Below are 21031 nucleotides of genomic sequence, written 5' to 3'. Positions count from 1 at the left end.
GTTCAGCGAAACTGCTGACAGCTCTTCAGAATGCACCTCAATGAGCTGCACACACAAACAGGCTGGAATCCCTCTCCGGTTTTACTCAGCATTTCGGAGAAGCAAACGAGGGGTAATAAGCACCGATTTGCACTACATTTTTTGTATTCATGAATTTCCCTGATCTTCCTGAAAAGATTTTATTTACAGCAGCGTGCACATTTATTAGAACACCCCATTGCTTCTGTTTTGATTTGTTGTGCATATGAAATCAAACCACTGGAACTGAAAATCGGAAGAGACGTTAGTGATTGGCTCATTTAATTGACGGCTTTAATAGGCCACCCTTATGGTGCCACAGTAGTTCCAACTAATCATCTGTTCTCATTAGTAACAATAAACAAATATTGTACAGCCTTGTATTATGAATCTCAAATTCTTATTGATGTGGGTTGATAATATAACTTCACTTTCAGCTGATCCTTTTAAAAAGGTACCAAAAAAAACCCCACTTCATTGTACACCCAATATATTCTACTTCTGTATTTTTTAACCACGTTTTATGCAGTGGCAAAACATTTGCCAGCTAGCATTTTTCCTTAAGCGTGTTAGGCAGTGGAGAAGCTAGAGATCTATAACCATCCGCACCTATCAATTAAAATATAGAAGAGATCTCAAAGAGGATTCCAAAATATTGAGTCATGCTGTTATGGCAACAGGGATGTTTCTTACTGTAAACCAACATTTAAAAAAAAAAGCATTCCCGAGCCGAGATGTTCCAGTTCTCTTTTTCTTTTTTCTTTTTTTTTTTTAATAATTTAAAAATAAATTTAAGAAGCTGAATCTGCAGTAGTTATAAAAACGCAGAATACAGAAGTAAACTATTTATAAAGCAGGTTGACAAATAAAGTTGCCTGCTTATGAAACTGATAAACTATGCATTGCCATTTTCTATCCTGTGCATTTCGTTGATAAATGTAACATGGTCGTTGACTATACTGATAAGTCTGATTTTGAATGGGCAGTCCAGACAGGGGCGGGTGTTAATGACATAATTGTTTCCTTTCACCAAAAGCATGTTAAAATAAATCCCAGTCCAACATTATGTCCAGTTGCTCTGTGTATATTGATCCAGATTACCTCCCCTGTTAGTCAGAGCTCAGATAAACACGCTGCCATGGGAACTGTCAGGGTAGCAGGAATGTGTGACTCACCATTCTGCCGAACCGGAATAAATCTGCGTGGTTACATATATTAAAAAAATACAAGGTTTACAGACTGTAAGACCACCTCTGTAAAACAAAGACTACAATTAAGACCACGTTTTTTATAGTCCCAATCTACTTTTATTAACGGCAATATTAAACTAGTTAATATTAATTACAACAGGACTCTAGGTTTACCATAGCCCATAATCGAGTCTTTTTTTTTTTTTAATGCTACCATTGTTTTGGGGCCTATCACTTCAGCAATTCCTACAACAAACGGTTTAGCTGGAAACCAACAGGATTTGAAATTAGGAAGACTGTAAAAGCCGAGCCGCAGGTTGCTCTCCAGTAAGATCCACCACAAAAGAGCTTGTGTCCTTTTATTCTCAAAACACGTATTGTGTGTGTCTCAATGCAAACGACAGATGGGTTGCTGCAAAGCACATAATCAACCTGTTTTAAAGGGGATCGACTGACAATGCATTTCAATGACAGTAACTTGATGGAGTTGAATACTTTATTTCATGTATATGACAATACCTTTTTTTTCTGTTTTACCTACAGTAACGCCCTGAATTGCCATATAATAAAACGATACAGAGACACATCATTTACCACACTCTGTATTGTCACACAAGTAAACTACACTGTCTGGTTTGTGGCATGTTCTCCTAGTATACCCTGGATCCCTTGATGACTCTGAATGCTACTGCTTACTATCCAACCAACAACAGATCACTTGTATGTCTGATTGCGATTGCTAATTTCAAGAGCGATTATGCACCAATCCACCGCACTGGAATTGTGTGCAAACCTTTTTTTCCCCCCAGAAGGGTGCAAGGGACATGGTATAAGGGTACTTTTAGAATTCGAAGATTTGCAGATGCAGTGGTTGATTTAATCTGCACAACAAAACTACAGAAGCCAATGGGCCTTCTCATTATGTCAACACTACTGTATAATAATTAAGAAATTAAAAAAAAAAAAAAAAAAAATTGCTTGCTGTAACATGTTCTTCTTTCGGAACTGTCACTGACGTCATTGTTTATTTAGCCGCAAACTTGTTCAAATATCCACTTCATGTTTAAGGGTGTCTTCTTAAGCTGTTTGCAAACCTTACACACCCTACAGGAAATGCGGTGATGCATTAGTAATACAAAGCAATTGCTGTTGGCTTAATCTCAGTTAATGTTGATGACACATTTTAATTCACTGTGGCATCTCAATTTGAAAGCCCAGTCCGAGTTTAGGAGACCTGCCGTGTCTCATTGATAATTGTGCTCCCTGTGTCAGTTGCAGCTCCTACTGTTGCGATCATCCCATTAAAATAATATGAAATGATTTAGGAGACCACACCCTAGTGCTCCCATAGAAAAGGCTTCAATTTTCTCTAATTATGAGTAAAGCGTCTTAAAGGAGTAACCAAAAACAAACAAACACATCCTCGATCGTTTTCCAGACAATGTTTCATTCACTGGATTTCCGCATTGGATAGGGTAACGCCCCCCTCTCTGTTCTATCTACAAGGCCACTGTGTACAGGAAACAATGCTTGCTGCTGTTTATGCCTTAGGAAGCTACGTGGGGTCCTATTACCTGTAACACAGTATGGTCTCGCAAAGGTAACACTAGAGTGTAAGACGCAGTGTAACAGTTCCTCAAAGGAAATGCAAGAAAACTTTCATATATATATATATATATATATATATATATATATATATATATATATATATATATATATATATATATATATTGCTATAACACGTGCTTCTTTCAAAACTGCACATTTAAAACCCATATAGTAAATATGAAAGGTTAGATTTATGATATGATTGTTTTAGCTGCAACCACTTGAAGCCAAGTTTGACAGCTGGTATGTTTTCTGTACAGTATGGGGGTGTTTTGTCCTCACTAGTGAGACTGTATCTTGACAAGCGCCCTCTATATAAGTGAGCCTGTGAGTCTGTTGCTATCAGTGTTTCCACACACACGCCTGCTTACACTGCTGGTGATAGTACTGCCAGGGTCCTAGCACCACCGCAAACTGATAGACAGAGAAAGTGTGAGCCAAAAAGCACAGCAAATGCTTATCTTATTAACACAGTCACAGTCATTCATATCAATAAGGGTACTATATTTAAACATGCAGTATGAATAAGGAGCTTCAAATGGCATTTAACTGTCTTGTTTTCTGTTATCCTCACTATTTTATGGTCAGTGCAATCATTCTGAACAGTTCTGGGTTCTTGTGCTCCAACATTAACCTTTCGATACCCCCTAAATAGGCCTTTCTTGGGCTACAAGCTTGCCTGGAGAATCCTAGGTGCCAGTACTGACCATCACGTGACAGTGTGACTTTTCAAACGTGCTAGCCTCACTTACTCTACGTGTATTTTTTTTAATATACAGCACATTTTTTTGTAATTGTATTTTTTTTTTTTTTATGGATGAAAATAGTTGATTTTGCTTTCTGTCAGTTATCATGTCACCACACTATAAATGCATTTCCTGTGCTGCATATTGCTATCTGAATCCTCATAGTACTCACAGTTTAGAACGCTGTGGGGATAGCAAGGGAGTGGATTTATAGTCTGGTCCAGGGGTTTCAAAGATAAAACGGAACTGGTCCATTATTTTCTACAGCCGTGCTCATTTGCCTCCGATTACAAGGTTTGTTATAATTATGCTAGTACGAGCTTGTTCTACTCGCGGTGTTTTTTGTGCTTTATTTTTTTTCCATACTGGATCCGCCCCCAACCCACTATTACAAAAGACTAGTGCACCTGCTTTGCTCTCAAGAACTTAAGTTTGTGCGTGTTGTGAAATGTTCCGAGGGGAAGAAAAAAAAAAATAATAATAATAAGTGACGAGGCGCAACAAAGTGAAGCGTAAGTGAAAGCCGAGTCTCTTTTCACCCGATGAAGGAACGCTTGCACTTTTAATTTCGACCATGGAAGCTTAACTTATATATTTTTAAAAAACACACAATTTGCAAGCAAACAGGTATACGTGTGCTACGGAAAACGACGCTGATTCGATCAACCGGCGCTCACCTTGACTGAGCTAAATATTTTTGTTCAGAAGGACTCTGACCTTAACAAAACCAGGAACTACTGCGACAGGAGGTCTACAGAACTGCAAGTAAGCTATTTTTTGTTTTGTTTTGTTTCTTTGCATTTTAATAAATGTTGTATACACAAATACGGTATGTTGTTGTTTTTGTAAGTTTAAACCATTCTCCCAAAGTTAATAATAAGTAAACAAACATAAGCCTTTCTTTTATAGTATTATTATTATTATAGGTCAATACAAAGCACTGTCGCTACGGTGCGTAGGATTCCATGTCGGTATTCTAGTAACAGAACTCCAAAAATACTACAGCCCTAATCGCAGATGCATGGCTAGAATGGTACACAGTTGTGTTTCTCAAGTCGTAGTATATCAGTGTTATAATGTCGAAGGCATGCTATTTGGGGCTTTTCGCTGGGGCAGAGCTGGCATATTTTCAACTGCAGTTCAACCGTGGGAGCGATAACGACCCGCATGAACCAAACCTGTTCAGGCATTGCAGGCAAAACACGTCTTAAACCTGTTTTTGCAGGCGCCGAGTACCGTGGGTTAGCTAGTACTTTTAAAACCCACGAAGACAATTCACAATACGTTTTGTCGAAAGGTGGTGTCTGCTTGACAAAACGTTCCAGCCAGTAGCGGCAGAACAACACACTTTTGTAATATACAGTAACCCATTTCCCGTTCTCTGAAATACTGACAGAACAGGGCCTACAGGAATAAACAGTAGGTTTCTTGTGAACAATGCTGATGGCTCTGTTACCTTAAGTGCGCCTAAGAAATGTAGTGGCACTGGCTATGGTACCATCATTAGCAGCACAATGGTATTTTGTGTATTACTCATCTTCCTTAGGGACTAGGTTTGGAACATCAAACTCCACACCAGATTCCAGCCCTCCAGAGACAAAAGGAATAAGAGGCAAGCACACCTCCTAGTCAGCTTCAAGTTTGCATGCCATCACCATTACTACAGTAATTACTTGCTGTGCATTATTTGCGTAAGTGGGTTTGTCTCAGAATTGTTTTTTAACCCGGATCATATGTGTAGTCAGCAGGTGTAACCTTAAATCTGTCACAATCCTATCATCCAAACAGTCAGTTTCCACCGCGTCATGCTTGAGGCTCTCAAAAGAAACCCTTTTGAACAACAAGCGCTCAATTCCTTGTGTACCTGAAGGGGTTAAATCGTATTTCTTACCTGAATTCTGCTCCCCTGGTTAACTGTTCGTTTTTGTTCTGTGTTGGTCCGACACCCCCCACTCCACGCATACACATACACACACACTTTCAGTTTCTTCATGTACAGCCCCTAACAACCTCTTGATCCCAACTGGAAATTGATGTTGTAATGAGGTTGAGAGTTCAATTAAATACAGTCTGCAGTGTACCGGGAACGCTGAAAAAAAAAAACATTTTGAAAATCCAATTGAGGGTTTAACACCACCTGTTATTGTATGTGACTCTGCGGCCGTTGTCGATGCGTAGTTCGCCACCTAGTCTCTGTCCCTTTGGAAAGAAGTGTCTGCTTAATGACTGATTCAAAGTGGGCTATATGAGATGCAATGAGTTTGTGCTCACTCACAGTTCAAGCTTCTGTACAGAGTTAAGGAGCGGTATATAAAAACAGTGCCTTTGACTGCTGCAGCCTTACGGTGGTTTCCATTGATCACGCATCACAAACCCCAAACAATGTGATATAATTGATTGCTTAAGAGCTAGGCGTGAACGGCAGTTTCTTGCTAAAGGGAAGCTCTTAGGGTGCCTGTATGCCAGCCAGCAGCATTATCCCCTCATCTTTTGTGAGCACTCAATTCAAAATCCAAGAAATTGAAGCAAACCAAAACGTTCCGGTAGACGCCCTAGCTCAGACTCCCCAGAGTTGAGCGTACCAATGCCAAGCAAGGCAGACTGTTTAAATCTCTTGCGCTGTGCTCCCAGTCTTTGTGCCACTTTCTCAGTGAATTGAAAACTATTTGCATTCCCATCTCCAATCAGCTATATTTAGCAGCCCTCCCAGAGGAGAATCACACAAACTGCCAAATAAGGAATGAAAGATTGGCAGCGAGAGTGAATGTTTTTCAAACGGGTTGCAGTGTTAAACATGGAAAATTGACTGCTCTGCACTGGACTTGCCTAACTTGTGCACCACGTTACTGGATCCTCAGCTGGTGCAGTGTCCTTGCACTACTAATTTGTCATTGTAGATTGTTCTAGTCCTAACTTGCTGCATCCTATTTCATATTATATTTTCAAAGTATTACTGTAAACTACTGTATTTAAATATTAATCTTGCATTGTAATCCTGTACTGCCCTGTAACACCTCTAAGTCACCTTGGATAAAGGCATCTGTCAAATAAATAAATGCATAGATAAAAATAATAATCTATCTAGTTTTAAGTTTCTAGGAGAGAAGTGTGTATATGGTGGTTCTGTGATGTGAATTATAGTAAAGTCTACTGGAGGCAGAATTTCATATCTGACCTCGTAATGTAATATTTTGATAGGTCTACCATGTCCAACACTGATTAAAGAGGGAGTTACTAAACTTAGCCAATAGCCCTGTATTCCTTGGATTCACCTTCAGCAATCATTGCCAGTGCGTGCGGCAGGCTGACCCAAAATTAGAACGCAAGGCCATGCAGGGAGTTATGAGTAGTACTTAAACTTGTCCAAACAGCTGGTCAGTGTTAATTGCACTTAAGCACCAACGATAGAAATCTGGTTGTTTTAACTGTAAGCAGTAGCACTAGGAACATTATCTCTGCCACTCCTTTAAAAGTGTCACTTACTAAGTTCTTAACATAATTCTAAACATTCTTTCTTATTCATGCTAGCTGCGTTAAGTAGCCCCCCCACCCTGGAGAGTAGTAATACAAGGTATCGTTTCTTAAACCCTGGTTAACATTAGGAATATTACAACTCCCCCTCCCTTTTTTATGTTCAAACAGTTACATTTTCGCACCTTAGTAATAGCGACCTTATCTAGTTGTCATGAACGTCGTATTAACATTGTTTAGCAGAAGTTGTTGAGAATGTTAGTTTCAAACCATGCTACTGTGCTTTTGTTTTGTGGAACAAGGAGAAAGAATATGACTTGCTAGCTAGACTGTTAAAGTGCTAAACTGGTTTTTGACTTCTTGAGGTGAAAGGATAGTCTGTTTCTCTGGTACACCTCTCCACATGTTGTTGACTACCTTGGAAGTCTATCGCTGGCATCTGGTAAACGGCAGTGCCATCCATCTGTGATGTGTAACCGGAGTGGAATATTGCCTGCAGCCGTTTTTCTTTGTTGTTTCTTGGCAGAAGCAGAAATACCCTGTGGCCAAGTCCCATTTCCATACAAGTCTCTTTTGTTAAAGAACTACTTATCAAGGGAGGTTGCGAGAAGTATGGTGACAGTGCTGAGAACGTTCAGTACTGCTCCCTGCATGACATTGATTCCAAGAGCAGCTCACCACGCACCAGCGACCCCTGTAGTCTGGCCGGGCACCTGCGGGCTTGCCTGTTAGCTGCCCAGGAGCTGCATTGTCCTCCTACGCTGTAGCTCCTGGGTGGCTGCATGGTGAATCCGCAGTGTGCAAAGTAGCGGGCAGCTGAAGGCACAGGCTTCGGAGGACGGCGTGTGTTCATCTTCGCCGCCCCCGAGTCGGTGCAGGGGTGGTGGCGGTGAGCCGAGCCTAAATAATAATTGACCATTTCAAATTAGGAGAAAATAATTGGCAACGACTAAATTTGTAAAAAAAAAAAAAAAAAAAAAAAAAAAAAAGTGACTCTTCCAGTTTATATAGTTTAATAACATGCTCCACTTTGATGTGTATCTCTCTGTTTACTGTACATATGACGTCAGTTTCTCTACTCCACCCAAGCCCGGTCAATGGCCCAGCAGTGGAATTTTCACCAGACCAGGCCAGCTTGGCACCGGTCCAGCCTGTTTGTGGAAACAAGGTCAAACTGAGGCCTCCCATTGAAATGGATGAATGGCTAGTGAATTGAAATTCTGTGCCGTCTAGACCCCTTTTTATATTTTTAGCCCTGTGTATGTGTGTACGCGCGCAATTCCTGCTCTGTACAAACATTTTCACATCAGAGGTTTGCTTATTATGAGAATGCCTGTATCTGGTTGAGTGACTTCTCCGTGCTTGGGAGGCTGGAATTGCACTGTTGGGAAATGCAGTTGAACCTGTTGGAACTGAACAAACAATAAATTAAACACTCAAAACGACACCAGCAGGCTTGAGCTGCCAGTTCTCTTCTCTGTTTTCAGATCGTCTTTTTCTTGCTGACAGGCGGCTGGAATCTTTTGTGGGGATTTTTTTTTTTTTTTTAAACTGTCTTGAATTTACTGGAAGATTGTGGGTGGGGATATGCCTAACTTTCCTATAATGTTACAGGGTTGGTAGGAGTATGGAGCCATATTAATAAAATGTGATATTTATCCTGGTATGCATATCCCCACTAATCAGCATATTGAGGATGTGGTACACTGGTATGCTTACCATATTACTCCTCTTTCGCATTTTGACGTTTTTTTTTTTTTCCCCCAAGGGCTCCCAAAGCACCATCATGATTTCTAAACATGTACGGGCACATTTGCTCAGCTGTTGTAAATCAGGGGGGGGGGTCATCTCAAATGTTATTTGAAGTGGTTTCTCTTACCCTTTTGTGGGAATTTTGGGGAATTTCCCATTTTTTGCTTTTATAGTTCTATTTTCAGTTCAGTTCTGGAGATTGAGATACTGGCTGAGCACCCAGTCCTGGCTTCCAGAACAACATCCAATTAAGCGTGAATTCAAGAGCCAGGAGTTTAAGGTTAAACGATCCTTCCCTCATAGTTGCAAGAAGCTATTATTAAACCTATAGACTGGTTTGATTTATTCATGCTTTTGATACATATCATGATAGGCACTGCTCTTTGGCAATTCTACCCCCTTCTGTGGCAAAGAGAATCAGCAGGATTTATTAATTAATTAATTAATTAATTCATTCATTCATTCATTCATTTATTTATGTTTTGTTTTTATTAATAACAATTTCATTTGGCTATTTTAAGGCTAAAACAAATTGATTGCCCCAAACAGAATGCTGTAAGTTAGTACAATATGAATGCAGTGTTTTATTTCAAAGGGTTTATTTTAAAAGGCTCTATTTTCTTTGTCCTTACAGCAGGGTTATCGTCACAAGCGTTTCCCAGCTCAACAGTGCCATCCAGGGGGACTCTTGAGCATGCTCCTCAGAGTGATGGACGTACAGAACATGGAAACCATGCCGACCCAATCGGTGCTCAGCCCTTTGCACACGTCGACCAATCAGAATCAAGGAGTGAAGGCGATGGCCGTGTCTGGAAGACGGGATCTGGAGAAGTCCGCAGTGGTGGGGACCAGTCCCAGCTCCAGTTCTTCCACCAGTTTCTCTTCAAATTCCAGTTCCGGAGATGAGACGGACAACGAGGAAATGAGCAGCACAGAGAGTGCACAGAATAGGGTGAGGCATGGGGCATTGAAAAAGAGGATTGATCAAGCTTTCATACCAAAAAATACACTGTGTAATATGAACTCCTGGTCACTTTAATTAGGAATGAACCCCATCATCCATGCAGGTATCAGAGGTGACAACCATGCATTTAAACAAATCTTTCAAGTATTCATGTAAAAACCATTGTTCGTTAGCACTAACTCCCTACTGCTTTCCTTCAGCAGACAGCGAGAGCACCAGAGGACCTGCGCAAGGTCCTGACCCTGGTTGCCAAGCTGGATCGGCGAATCACAAGCCTAAGCCAGCAGCAGGACGAGCTTCAGATGGAGGTATGGTGCGCGGCCACGTTGCGTGCAATGCTCCTCTGCCCTGCTGTCGCAGAAAACAGCCCTTAATCTCTGGTATTCGTAAACAGGGTTGAGGTTGAGTCATTTTTTTAATTCCCAATTCCAATCCCATTCCCAGAACTCCTGGGGTAACCTTCTTGATTCCACTTCCCTACGTACGCTAGCTTTAGATGATCTTGTTCAGCCTTAATAAAGTGCCGGTCCTCTCTGTAACATACCCAGCATTGCAAATTCTAAATGAATGTCTATCCAAGTACAATTGAAGGACAGCATTGATTTATTTTTTTGGTTTAGTCGCGCTTGACTGTTAAGCACATTCGTTGTGTGTTGTGTGTTTTTATTTTTAATTTAGTTGTCTCCAATTTTTTTTTGCCCCGGTTTTCTCCCCAATTCAGTGTGCCCAATTATTATCTGTATCCTTGGCTCACTGCTCAGGGGAACGGAGGCTGGAGCACACGTCCTCCAAAACGTGTTCCTGCCAATCTGTCATTTTTCTGTGGAACCACAGCGAGGCCACCAGACCTATAATGCCGGAGGACAACACAGATCTGGCGGCTCCACTGCAGAACCACAGGTGCCCTATCGGCCACAGGGGTCGCTGATGCGCAGTGAGCCGTGGATTCCCCTGCTGACCTAAGCCCTCCCGAATCAGGCAGCGCTCTGCCAATTGTGCGCCACCCCCTAGGAACTCCCGGTCACAGTCGGCTGTGACATAGCCTGGACCCAGGCTATAGGGCACATCCTGCACTCCACGTGGAGCGCCTTTACAGGATGCGCCACTTAGGAGCCCCATTCGTTGTTTTTATTTGCTTAATTGTTTGAGTTGAGGCTCGTTACTTCGGAAATTAAAAAAAATAGTGCTTTAGGCCATTATGTAGCCCATCCTTGCGTGTTATTGCTGTGCAGTGATTCGTCTGCATTAAACAGTGGAAACAAATGACTATCATCCATGCTTCTAATACATTTTGCAAATACATTTGCAGCAGGCTTGACAAGGCTTTCTAAAGTTTGAGTGCTGTCTTATCACTTTCTGTAGGTAAAAGAAAGTAGCATTGTACTGTTTCGGTTTATATTTCTGTAGTTTGGGGGTGGGGGTTATATCTGTAACCAGTTACTTCTTACCTTAATGCTGTCTATTTTTTTTTTTTCGGAGATCCTTAGAGTGGAAAACTTTATTTTTTTTTTAAACAGAGCTATTTCTCAGTGAGATGCAAAGTAATGTTGATACCAACACTGTATAGGCAACCCGTCGTATTCTTTCTTAATTACACAAGATGCCTGACTTACCAAAGGGTATCTTGTTGTGCTCTGGTGCAGATGGAGGTGGAGGTGGCCTTGCTAGAAGGGGAGATGCAGATGGAGAAAGCGGAGCTGGACAAGGAGACAGAGCTGCTGGACATGCTGCAGAAGAGACTCCAGGACACGGAGCAGAAATACCAGTCAGAGAGAGAGAAGGTACAGCGTGCAGCCACTGCCATTCACACCATCTATTGAAATATACCCTGCTGAAAATTCCAGCCTGGAGATGGTGTTAGAACCCAGATTACTGGTTGGAAAACCTGGTACCATTTTACAGAAATCCGTAAAAAAAAAAAAAAAAAATTTTGTTATCCTAACAACTTTGTTGCAATTCCCTTGTTGTTTTTGTAAAGATAATATTTGTATTGTGTTTTATTCAATCTTATGGTCAAACTATGAGAAACTAACTCTAGGAGACGAACGTTTGGAATAGTGCCGCCTTTGTTGTACAGTTTGTTTATCAAGTGAATAAACTGCAACTGAAGTAGGTCATTGGTTGCTTTTAGTTGTACCTTAGAATTGAGCGTTTTTAGATTATGGATAATGTTATGCTGCATGGTGCTGTTGGGGTGCATTCTGGATCTTTAGATACTGCCGTATCTCGCAATCGCATTTTTACTTCAGAAAGGATAGTGTTCTGCTCCGATAAAGGTATTCTCTGTTGGTCTGCTTGGCCTGACCGTGTTTTTTTTTTTTTTTTTTTACTGTGTGTGCAGGAGAAGGCTAAGCTGGGGGCAGAGAGAGAAAAGCTAGAAGAGCTGCAGATGCGTTGCTCAGAGTCTCGTAAACTCCTGGAAACGCAGCCGGAGTCCCACAGAGAGCAGCTGAGGTGCAAACTGCATGAGGTAGGAGAAAGCCGCAAGGGGAACACCGTCGCTGTACCATCCACTTGGCGTCTTGGCGTCTCCATCTCTCTCGCTCTTTCTAAAGGGAACACAAAGTCACTTTGGGGCTTGGAACATGGCTTCAGGAGACTGCATAGCATACCAGGAAAGACTTTGGGTTTGATACCTAGAACCTGGTTTTAAGCCACTCTTCCTGAAAAAGTGGCTTTGTGGTCCCTCTGCTTAAGATGTTTCTAAATCAAGGGGATCGACTACTTTTCATCAACGCTGCTGTTAGGTATTCAGTTTGCTGTATTTTGAATTTCTACCTTCACTATCCTATGTTCATTTCTATATACAGTGATCTTTATTTCCACTACCCGTGTTATATGCTGCGTTATTAAAAGGGTGCGATCTTTCCAACACGCAGTTTCATATTTCTTTGGATTTTTTAGACTGCCACAGCATGTGTGAATTGTGATATTTTCTTAATATATCTTCTGTGATTCATGAATCCGTGACCTATTGCACTATATAAGCACTTCTAGTTCAGCAAATGGTTCTTGAACAATGATAAAATATGATTTCTAGTCATAGCTTTCTACACCATACAGAGAATTTACCCAACAGAACCATAATATGCATCGTGGCCAGCACATCGTAATACATATTGTATACTAACCTTAACATATTGCTGTGCTCTTATCTGATCTTCACACACTGTACAGGGATCTCTGTGTTGGTTTGGTTTAGTTTAGTTAACAGTACCAATCCTGGAATGACTGTTTTCCTGTTGTAACTCTCTCTCTCTCGTTCGCTCCCCTGCTCTCTTTCTCTCTCGCTCCCCCTCTCGCTTGCTCGCTCGCTCGCTCGCTCTCCCTCCCTCTTGCTCTCTCTCCTCCCTCTCTTGCTCACTCCCCCCACTCTCTCTCTCTCTCGTTCGCTCCCCTGCTCTCTCTCTTTCTCTCTCGCTCCCCCTCGCTCACTCGCTCTCCCTCCCTCCCTCTCTTGCTCTCTCCTCCCCCCTCTCACTCGCTCACTCTCTCTTTCTCTCTCGCTTACCCCCCCCCCTCGCTCTCTCGCTCTTGCTCTCTCTCTCAGGACTCTGACACGATGGAAATGGCACTCAAGGCCTTCGAGGACCTGGAGTTCCAGCAGCTGGAGAGGGAGAGCGCTCTTGAGGAAGCGAGGGAGATGATGCAGAGGCAGGCCTTGATGGAAATCTCCGGGCAGCAACACCGCGTCAACCACAGGAAGGTACGTTGGGCATCCAGCAGTGGGACGCCAATACACGGCTCTCTGTGTAAGTAGTAATTCCATGCCGTCCGCATCCATTCGCTATATAGAATAAAAATCTGTAGTTTTGAAAGACATCTACGTTTCAGAGAAGTATTTTAAAACATAGCTGGTACTGCTGTAAAAAAATTAAGGGAACAGGTGAGGGATTTCTGCAAAAGCTGATTTAAAATCAAATCAGGTGGTGAGCTGTGTGGTCTGAAGCCATGAGATTTTGAAGTGCATTCCACTAACAGAACGTGTTGTGTAAGCGCCACACATCCACTAAGCCTGGGGATGGTTAAAAGAGTTGGTTTTGTTTCCAGGAACAAGTATTAAAGCTGCAGAAACAAGTGAATGAAATCAGACAGCAGACTGAGACGGAGTCCCGAAAACTGAGTCAGTGCAAGAAAGAAACATCCAACATACTCAACATGGTAAGCAATCAAACAGACCACCTCACTAATTACTGTGTAAATCAATGATCAAGCAGTGCATAGATTAAAGAGTCTGGAAGGCAAAAAATATCAGGAGCAGAAACAAGAATTGTACATTTAACTTGTTGTAATCTTAACTGGTTGCATTGCATTTTAGTAGTATTATTTGCATTTTGCTGTACAACTACACCATGTTTAAATATTGTGCTTGCATTGTAACCCTGTACACCCCTGTAACACCCCTGTAACACCTGTATAAAGGCGGATAAAGGTGTCTGCTAAATACTTAATAATAATGGATTTGTACTTGCATTGGTGCTTTTGTATACTGATAACACCTAATATTTTCAGCAACAACACTTACCTAAAGGGCCTGTCCTAATATTGGATTTCAAACCAGTTTAAATGGCCAGCTATGTGTGTTCTCTGTCATTGAACATTTTAGCTGAAGTAAACCAACGAGGGATAATCGGTCTTGCATCGCTTTCATTATTTTTGGTTGAAAAGATTTTGCAGCGTTCTTTAACTGACTGAACTAGCTTTTTTTCTGGGGTTACAGATTCTCCTTGAAGGTTTGTCAAACCGATTTAAAAAAAAAAAAAAAAAAACACACTTCAGAAGAGCTGTATTCTGGGGTTTAAGATCTATCCACTGGATAACCATCAAAGTACATTTTTAACATTATTATTTCAGTCCCCTTTGGTTATGTACAGTTAACCACAAATGGAGCGACCTTAATGTTGCTTTTCAATGAAAATAAATACTACTGCAAACAAAAGGCTTGAGTGGGGTTAACAAATGCACCAGCACAGCTTTACAATGGTATCGTTATGCTAGATTATATCCGTGTAGGAGTTATAATGTACTGTTTTATATCTTTCAGCATTTACTGAAGGATAAGAAATGCTTGTCTGATTTCAGTAATCTGACAGGCTCTGCTCCCTGTATGTTATCTATCCCAGGCTTGTCTGTCCACAATCCCACGAAGGTTGGTGGCTTTCAAAGATATCCGTGTGTTCAGCTCCTACCTCTTGCGTTGCCTGGCTCTGCTTCTGCAAAATGTTTTGCAGTGCTTTATAATCTCCAGCTGTTTTCTAGCACTTGCTCCCCCTGTAAAAGAGAATGAACCTTGGCTTTAAAATCAGTTTTCTTCCCTCTTTTAAACACATTGACAGAAGCCCTTTTATCACTGCGCTCAGGCAGTTTTTATGCTATTTGTTTGGTACACTTCCAAGTATCATGCAATCGATTTAGAAAGTGTTCTGCTGCTTCCTGCTACCTTAACAATTCCTGTGCCTGCCTCCCTCCTTCCTCCTTCCCGTGCTCTGAGGTAAGCACATAGGAAGCAATTGTTACTGTTTTTTTTATTTTTTTTTTATCCTTTTTCCCAGAATTCCTCTCTGGGTATGAGCGGCACGTCAGGTTTGCCAAGGAGGCGGTGCCAGCAGAACAAGCCCTCTGATAGGCCAGTCTCAGTCCATGGTAAGGGTAAGAAAGGGGCTGTGGTATCCATGTGCCAGTCTGAACAGAGAGGATTATGGGAGGAAAGACCTGCAACAATACAGAATGTCTTTGTACAGAAATTGCTGTCGCCGAGTTGCAAGTAAGATTCCAATTGACGAGCACGGAGCAATTTGGTATTCTCAATACATTATCCAACAAGTGTCATCCCTTGTCACCAAATTCACATCCCTAGAGATGCACTGTACATATTTGACTTGTATCTATGCAATGGCTTATCAAGCTGTGGTGAAAGCTGGTTAGGGTATTAGAATATGGGGATATGTGCATGCACACTGCTGTACGTATTGAGAGCGTGAGTGTGTTGTTTACGTGCTTGTTCATTGTAAATCCAGTGAGACCTGTTTTCTCTTGCAGGTCAGCAGGTGAAGTGTGTGGATGTTGTCAACGGGTCTCCCAGCGGTGCAGCAGTCGATGCTCTGCGTTCCCCCTCCTCCAAACACGCTTCCTCCCCCAAACTGAACCAGGCCAACAGGGGTCCCACCTGCAACGGGACAAGCAGGGCACCCACTCAGGGGTTCAGGTACAGCACAGGGACTGCACTGAAATGCACTGGTAGGGTCAGTAAAGATTAAAGCCCTTTTTAGGTAACTTCCAAAAATATAACACCTAGCCCTTATATGTAAATGTCAGAGCTTGTGGCCCTAGTTAGATGAGTTTACTGTATAGATACAGACAGAGGCATTGTGCTGATGCTGTGTCTTTGCTTTCACAGTAATGGAAATGGGCTCCCTAACATAGCGGACATGGAGAGGAAACTACGGGAGGCCAAAGCTGAGAGAGAGCGTCTGCTGAGGGCCAGGGTGAGTATTCATCACTCCATTGCATTTAGACGTGCATCGGAAGCTTGGTGGTCGCCTGTGTGACCCTGAGCAAGTCACCTTATTCATGATCCTAAGGGATGGGGTGGAGAACGTTTAGTGATAGCACTTATTATCCTGTTTTGAATTTCGATCATTTATTTCTGCAACGCTTCCTATAATCCCCAGGAAGCCAAAAGACAAGCCCAAGAGGAAACCATCAAAAAAGAGCTGGAGAGTGTTGAACCAACATCCGCTTCTACACCAGAGCGCCATCTAGAGGTAGCAGTCCATTACAGCGAACCCTCTCCAGGCTTGTGCAGCCTGCTATTCTGTCCTCCAGCCACTAGATGTCAGTTTACATTTCCCTTTCTATTTTATAATATGTTATATCATTCTCAGTAGTTAGTTACTCCAATATCTTGTTTTAATTTTTGATCTAAATCTCTATTTACCTGCGGTTTGAGCTTGTCTGGTGAATCCTGAACCACTTTCCTTATTCCAGCATTCAAAATCATGTGACAATGTGACCTTTAAACTCTGCCAGCCACACCTATTCTCTGTCAATCATTATAGAGGCGGGTCTGTCAGAGTTAAAAGGTTGCGTTGTCACATACTGTAGACCATTTATTTTTAACTTGGCAGCATGATATTATATTATGTTTAGTTGAATAGCCCAGCCCCAGTTGTTCTGCGTTTGTTGGAAATGTACAGACTTTTGGTGGTACCGCTGCACTTGTAAGATCTATTGCTCATTAGTCAATCTGCATGTATTTGTAGATGGGATGTACATACCAAGATATTTACTGTGCAACACCTTAGTGTAGTAACTGTTGCAGTGTATTTCGGTTCACGCTCTCCATGTTCGTACAGACTGGCCCGGCGCCCCTCCGCTCCCTCATCAGCAGTGTGACCTTTGACCTCAGGGCCCACCTGGAGGCATCCGGTCACAGCGTCGAGACGTGCAAAGCGGTAACCGTCACCAGCAGGAGGTGCAAGGGTTTCCTCACCAAGATGGGGGGCAAGATCAAAACCTGGAAAAAGAGGTGCTTCGTGTTCGATGGGGAAAAGAAACGTCTGGCGTATTTCTCAAGTAAGGAGTAGATTTAACTTGGGAAGATTCAAAGAACAAAACACAGCACCTGCATTGTATCATGTCCTCCTTAAGGCAGCTTTAAACTTCACTAGCTCATAATTAGAAGAGTTTAAGGGGTTGATTTGGTAAGTACCAGGGATTCTTCCTAGATTGCATTTGCCTGCTTATTTTGAAGGGATGAACACAGATAGGTGGTAGATCAGTCATGGTTAATTCCCCACACGGAATTTCAGCCCCCCCCCCCCTGCCCCCTGTACCCCCACCCACACCACTGGGGGGGGGATACCTAGCAGAGTAGAGATTGGTTAGTGCCATTACTGACATTTTTATGGTGCTTTTTTTTTTTTAAATCACAGGTATTATTGGAGATTTTATATTTGTTTGGAATGTTAATGTTACTTTACTATTTCTAGCTACATTTTCTACGTCAACAGTTTGTTTTTCTGCGTCTAGAAAGTAAAAAAGAAATTAGAGTCAGTGCTTAGTGAATCTAGCCCGTTTACTTGTTGTAGTTTGTAATTTTGAGTCGTTTTTTTCTTTAGCTGATAGATTTTTGCTTTATTTTTCAAACGCAGATAAAGAAGAAACGAAGCTAAAGGGAGTGATCTATTTCCAAGCCATTGAGGAGGTTTACTACGATCACCTGCGCAGCGCGTCTAAGGTGTGTGCGTGTTCATGTGCGTGTGCAGTTTGCCTTTGTGTGTTAAAAGTTCTGTATAAGACGCACATTTACATTTTTGGAAATTTTAAAACTGTTTTGTGGAGTTCCAGAAGTCGCCCTGCCAAAACTTTACATTTTAATATGGTACAATTGTGCACACAGTGAATGAAGGGGACATGCATTTTTACCTATTTTTGGGTCTGTTTTTCAGTACCTGATATAGGCTAGGTTGGCTAAAGTGTATTTTAATATTACTCAGCACCAGCACCACCTAGTGCACAGTTGTGTATTGCCAACAATACAAAAGTAAACTTTACTGCAAAGTTGCCGATCACTAGCTGGTGTGCTGGCTCTTACTTCTATATAGACACTTTAGCTGATGTTACCGATGTCTGTCTATGGCAAGCAACTAGAATTAAAGAATGGCTCTTCAACTCCAGTTAAAGCACTTTGATACAGACAATACAAACAGCAGTAGAAAACGATCACATTGAATTAACCCCCTCTTCGATGTGTGTGTTCCAGAGTCCGCACCCCAAGCTGACGTTCTGTGTGAAGACCTACGACCGACTCTTCTTCATAGTTGCACCGACACCCGAGGCCATGAGGATCTGGATGGATGTAATCGTCACGGCAACGGATGAACATCATCGCTACTGAACCTGTACCGCAACAGGCCCCATGGACCTCTGTACAGAGCTGGACCATCACCTGTAGTCTTGGAGATCTTGAATAGATATCCCTGGACATGGAGCGCACAAGATCTGCAGGTCTCCTGTCCAGGTTTGGGGTTGGCATTTCTGGAGATTGGACAGTTTTATCTTCTGCAACGTTTCCATCTGCACCTTGCAAACCAGTCTGTAAATCGATTTCAATATCCAGCCTCCCTGTAGTCTCCCTGCAGTCTATGGTCCAGGGCTTTAGACGGCATCAAAGACGCATCGCTGTTTTTGCGTTTGCAGGATTTCTAAAATTCTTCTCCTACCTCCTGCTGTTTTCTCGATGCTGTAATTGGCAGCCTTTTAAACCTACATGTTTGTTTTCTTCACCAGTTTGGTGTTTTCTCAAATCCTTTTGCGTTGACGCTCATTAGGTCATTCAGAAAGAGTTTTGAGAGACTGTGAATCATCATAATGTTAACTGGGATTGAGAGAATTCAAATAGACTTTTGTCTGATGGAAACTGAATTTGTGTTGCTTTCAACTGGATGGCTAATGAAATTAAGGCAAAGCTTTTGTTGGCTTTTTTAAAAATAATGATGCACATTTTGCTGTGCTTTTTTTTTTTTTTTTTTTTTGTAAATAAGAATTTTACTGTCACCCCCTCGTGACAAAAGGGTACAAAAGCCAGTTGAAAATAATGTTACATTTGTATTTTTGCACATAGACATTTATCAAAGAACAAAAGTGCAATATTCACTGAATGTATAAATATGTATTTAAAGCATTGTTAAGCTATTCCTAAATGCTCAATTTGAATTAAGGTAAAACTGTTAAGCTAAATCAAGCAGACTAAGGTTTTGGTAAGTGCCTTTTTCAATGTACTGTGGCCAAATAAATAAATAAATTCAGCTGTTTTCTATTTCTAAACCAGTTTTTGCCGTAGTAAGAAAAATGGAGGAATATTTTCTCAGATAAAAAAGAAAAAAAAATGAGGACTAATTTCTTGCCAGGCTCGAAGATTTCTCTTGACATACGTCTTAAAAAAAAAAAAAAAATGAATTTTTGGTTAATAAGAAAATTTGCTTGATCAGTGACTTTACCGCAGTTTAAAAAAAAAAAAAAAAACATGGACAGTTTTATTCTCACATCATCTTCAATTCCTGTGTTTTTAAGTTGGTATTAAAGTATTGCTGGTTTGGCTGAAATATTAATAGACGTTTCCTGTTTCTGCTGAGTGGATTGTACACAGTGAGTTTAAACATTTCTAAATGTTTTTTGGTCTCCAACCTGCCCTGCGATAAAACCTTCAGCAGAGCAGTCTAAACCCCCCCCCCCTGATTGTTCAACCCCTGGGATATTCTGCCCTCCCCTCTTGCAACCATTGAACTGAATAGCATTGTAAATATCATTCACTATTAAATGCATGCATTTAACATAATTAACCCAAACTATTATTGAAATGTATACAGTAGATATTATTATAAATTAGCAGACACTTTATCCCAAGTGACTTACCAGGGCTTAGATCTGTGTATCACAATTGGTGCTACTGATCTTTCAATGGGACCTCATATGTTTTATGTCTCATCCAAAGGATGGAGCACAAGGAGGTTAAGTGACTTGCTCAGGGTCACACGTGGCGAGTTAGTTGATGCGTTTGAACCTGGAACCTCCTGGTAACAGGCCCCTTTCTTTAACCACTGGACCACCACGCTTCCAACGCACGTCCACATGCAATGGAGTGATGACTACTCACCCTGGCCCTCAGTAGACCCGCTCTCTCTGCTTTGGCCTCCCGTAGTTTTCTCTCCGCTATGCTGGGTAGCCCATTCCCATTGCTGTGAAAGCAAAGACACATTACCAGGACAATGCCTGTGTCTATCTAACTAGGGCCACAAGCTCTGTACATTTACATATAGTGGAACCGCAACTACAATATTCCTTGGAGCACAAGGAGGTTCAGCGACTTGCTCAGGCTCGCACACGGTGAGTCATCAGCCGAACTGGGATTGAACCTCCTGGATGAAAACCAACAGAAAATGTAGCTGCCTTTGAAAGTGTTACAGAACCCCGTGCAGTTACAAAAAAACACATCTACCTTAGCTGTATCCCGTATTTTCCATACCGCACTAATTTTCCCAACATATTCCCAATGGTTTTTTATTTTATTCCCACGTCATAGGTAAATCAACTAGGAGATTCCTTTTTTTTTTTTTTTTTTTTTTTTTTTTTTTTTTTTTTCAACTTTTACTCAGAAACGTTCGCAGTGCATCCAGTTCAGGCTCCCTCCTGCAATAATGCTGGTGATTTGAAATGAGCAACGTATTGTGAGGAACAGAGAACGATCATATCACCGGAGGCAGCGTGATCTAGATAAACTG

At 41.6% G+C, this 21031-nt stretch overlaps 1 protein-coding gene across 1 annotated transcript; it reads left to right on the top strand.

Annotated features, from left to right (window-relative positions):
* The first annotated feature begins 8964 nt into the window (after positions 1 to 8964).
* On the top strand, positions 8965 to 19558 carry LOC121298656 (pleckstrin homology-like domain family B member 3). The gene is made up of 15 exons (XM_041225818.1): positions 8965 to 9065; positions 9420 to 9737; positions 9950 to 10057; positions 11393 to 11530; positions 12091 to 12219; positions 13300 to 13455; positions 13800 to 13910; positions 14794 to 14898; positions 15302 to 15392; positions 15789 to 15954; positions 16147 to 16234; positions 16421 to 16513; positions 17105 to 17324; positions 17903 to 17988; positions 18514 to 19558. Exons 2-15 carry the CDS (start codon positions 9480 to 9482, stop codon positions 18646 to 18648), a joined length of 1884 nt encoding a protein of 627 aa, XP_041081752.1. The 5' UTR covers positions 8965 to 9065; positions 9420 to 9479; the 3' UTR covers positions 18649 to 19558.
* Positions 19559 to 21031: the final 1473 nt, after the last annotated feature.

This window comes from Polyodon spathula, chromosome 24 (genome assembly GCF_017654505.1).
Source record: "Polyodon spathula isolate WHYD16114869_AA chromosome 24, ASM1765450v1, whole genome shotgun sequence".
NCBI classification, from domain to species: domain Eukaryota; kingdom Metazoa; phylum Chordata; class Actinopteri; order Acipenseriformes; family Polyodontidae; genus Polyodon; species Polyodon spathula.
This window is presented reverse-complemented; position numbering and strand designations above follow the sequence as displayed.